This window comes from Haliaeetus leucocephalus, unplaced genomic scaffold (genome assembly GCF_000737465.1).
Source record: "Haliaeetus leucocephalus isolate CR32 unplaced genomic scaffold, Haliaeetus_leucocephalus-4.0 Scaffold295, whole genome shotgun sequence".
Taxonomy (NCBI): domain Eukaryota; kingdom Metazoa; phylum Chordata; class Aves; order Accipitriformes; family Accipitridae; genus Haliaeetus; species Haliaeetus leucocephalus.
Window position 1 is genome coordinate 7,225,926 of NW_010972731.1, and position 2,426 is coordinate 7,228,351.

Here is a 2,426-nt window from a genome sequence, read left to right on the forward strand (position 1 = left end):
AGTGGGGCGTGGCCAGGGTGGGTGGGGCAGGTGCCATCATGCAGGGTGGGGCAGGGTGGGCTTACCCGGTCGAGGTCGAGGTCTGCCTGCCGGCGGTGCCGCCAGAAGAGGACGGAGGGCTCGGAGTGGGGGCGGGTGACGGGCTCCCCGCAAACGAAGAGCCGCACCACCGCCCCCAGCACCAGCGCCGCGTTCAGAGCCCAGAAGACCAGGGTGGGCCACAGCCACTGCGACCACCCCCACGGCTCCTCTGCGTGGGGAGGGGGTCAGCGCCACCCCGCCGCCTCCGCCCTGCGCCCACCCCAGGGTCTCCATCCCGGTGGTCTTCACCCCGTGCCCACCCCAACAGCCTCCACCCAATGGCCTCTGCCCCACGCCAGCATCCTCCACCCCAATCGTCTCCCATCCCAGACCTACCCCAAGACCCCCCCTCCTGATGCCCTTCACCCCACGTCCACCGTGACCGCCTCCGCTCTGATGGTCACCGCTCCAACGGCCTCCACTCCAGGCCCATCCCGAAAACCTCCACCCTGGTGGGCTCCACCCCAACAGCCTCAACCCAGGTAGCCCCTACCACACACCCACCCAAACACCCAGCACCCCAATGGTCTTTACCTCAACAGGCTCTAGCCCTTGCCCACCCCGACAGCCTCCATCCCAATGGCCTTTGCCCCTTGCCCACCCCGACAGCCTCCACCCCACACCTATCCCGACAGCCTCCATCCCAGTGGCCTCCACCCCAAGAGCCCCCACCCCATGCCAGAGCTTACCCATGGTGCCAGACTCAGCCATGATGCTCCTGCTGGGGCCAGCGGTGCCCGGGCTCCCCACAAAGGCCGGGGCACCGGAGCCCCGGAGGAGGGAGGCCAGGGGGTTGAAGGAGAGACAGAGGAAGACGAAGGCGCAAAGGGCCATGCGGGAGCGGTCCAGCATGCCCTGGCTGCTGGGCGAGGGTGGCGGGTGCTCCTGCTTCACCTGTGCGGGCAGAGCTGCTCTGAGCCCCGGGGCATGGGCGCGGGGCACGGGCATGGACATGGAGCATGGTGATGGGGCACAGGAATGGGATATAGGGCATGGGGCACAGGTACGGGCATGGGGCATGGTGACGAGGCACAGGTATGGGATACAGGGCATTGGCATGGAGTGCAAGGTATGGGCATGGGGTACAGAGCACATTTTGGGGTACAGAGCACGGGGCATGGGCATGGGCATGGGCCAGGGGTCCAGCAGCCCCCTGCACCCCAGAAAGCCCCCGCATCCCTCCCTCCAGCCCCAAATCGGGTGAGGAGCAGCCTCAGAGAGCAAGACCAGGGCTCTCAGCTCCTTTCCCTACACCGGCATCTGGTGCGCCTTGCTCTTGGCACCCCAGGCGTGATGCAGCTGATGCCCTGCCCCACTCAGGGTGGGGGATCCAACCCCCCCCAGCACCCCCCACCTTGCCATGGTCGCAGAGGGGGCTGTCAGGCTCCGAGTCGCTGCTGCTGTTGCTGCTACCCCCGCTGAGCGAGAGCGGGCTGCTGTGGGACGGCGAGCCCACGTCCGAGGGCGGCGGCGTCAGCATCTCCATCACCTCCGCCTTCACCACCTCCATGGGGGTCTCCGCCTTGGCCCCCCCACTGCAGGAGGCCACCAGGTCCTTCAGGGACTCTGTGGGGGGGAGCAGAATGGGCTGAGCGGTGCTGGGGGGGTACGGCAGCCCCAGCACCAAGGCTGAGCACCCCTCCACCCCGAGACCTGCCCTTCCACTCACGGTTCTTCTGCACGGCCATCTTCAGCGCGAGGTTCTCCTGCTTCAGCTTCTGGTTGCTCTGCTGCAGGAAGCGGATGTACTCGATCGCCTTCCTCAGGATCGCCGATTTATTGAGCTGCCGGCGGGCAGGGATGGCTCAGCCCAAATGCCGGGCAAAGCCCCCCCTTGCCCACCCCTGCCCCACCACCCCTAGGCTCCCACCTTGGCCTCGGTGCCCACCACCAAGTCCTTGAGCTCCACGATCTTGTCGTTGATGGAGGAGCGGTAGCGTTTTTCGATGGCATTGTGAGCCGTGCGCTTCTCCCCCCGGCTCTGCACCAGTGGCGGCTTCCCGCTGGGTGCCAGCCGGTTGATGGGCAGCTTCTCTGTGTCCACCACCAGCGGCACCGTGGCCAGGATGGTCCCTCCGCTCACCAGAGCCTGTGGGGATGCGGGACAGTGTCGGTGGGGGTCCTGGAGCATCCCACCACCACCTCAGAGCTCCCCGGCAGTGGGACCTACCGGCACCTGCAGTGGGGTGGCAGAGCCGCTGGCACTGGTGGCCAGGGAGGCGATACTGGAGGTCTTGGCACTGCTGGCGTCCGTCTTGACGGCCGTCAGCAGCAGGGAGTCAGCCTTGATGAAATGGGGCTGCAGTAGGACCTGGGGGGTTGGGGGGGGGGGGTCAGCAGGGCTG

The 2,426-nt window shown here is 67.4% G+C and overlaps 1 protein-coding gene across 1 annotated transcript in view; it reads right to left on the reverse strand.

Annotated features, from left to right (window-relative positions):
- The window catches only part of SREBF1 (sterol regulatory element binding transcription factor 1), an 8,709-nt gene that overhangs the window by 5,593 nt on the left and 690 nt on the right, over positions 1-2,426 (reverse strand). Inside the window, exons 3-8 of the mRNA XM_010570598.1 lie at positions 2,252-2,392; positions 1,952-2,170; positions 1,751-1,865; positions 1,436-1,647; positions 771-975; positions 66-250 (exon numbers count right to left, since the gene is read on the reverse strand). Of these exons, the coding sequence (XP_010568900.1) occupies positions 66-250; positions 771-975; positions 1,436-1,647; positions 1,751-1,865; positions 1,952-2,170; positions 2,252-2,392 (1,077 nt within the window). The remainder of the gene's footprint in view (positions 1-65; positions 251-770; positions 976-1,435; positions 1,648-1,750; positions 1,866-1,951; positions 2,171-2,251; positions 2,393-2,426) is intronic.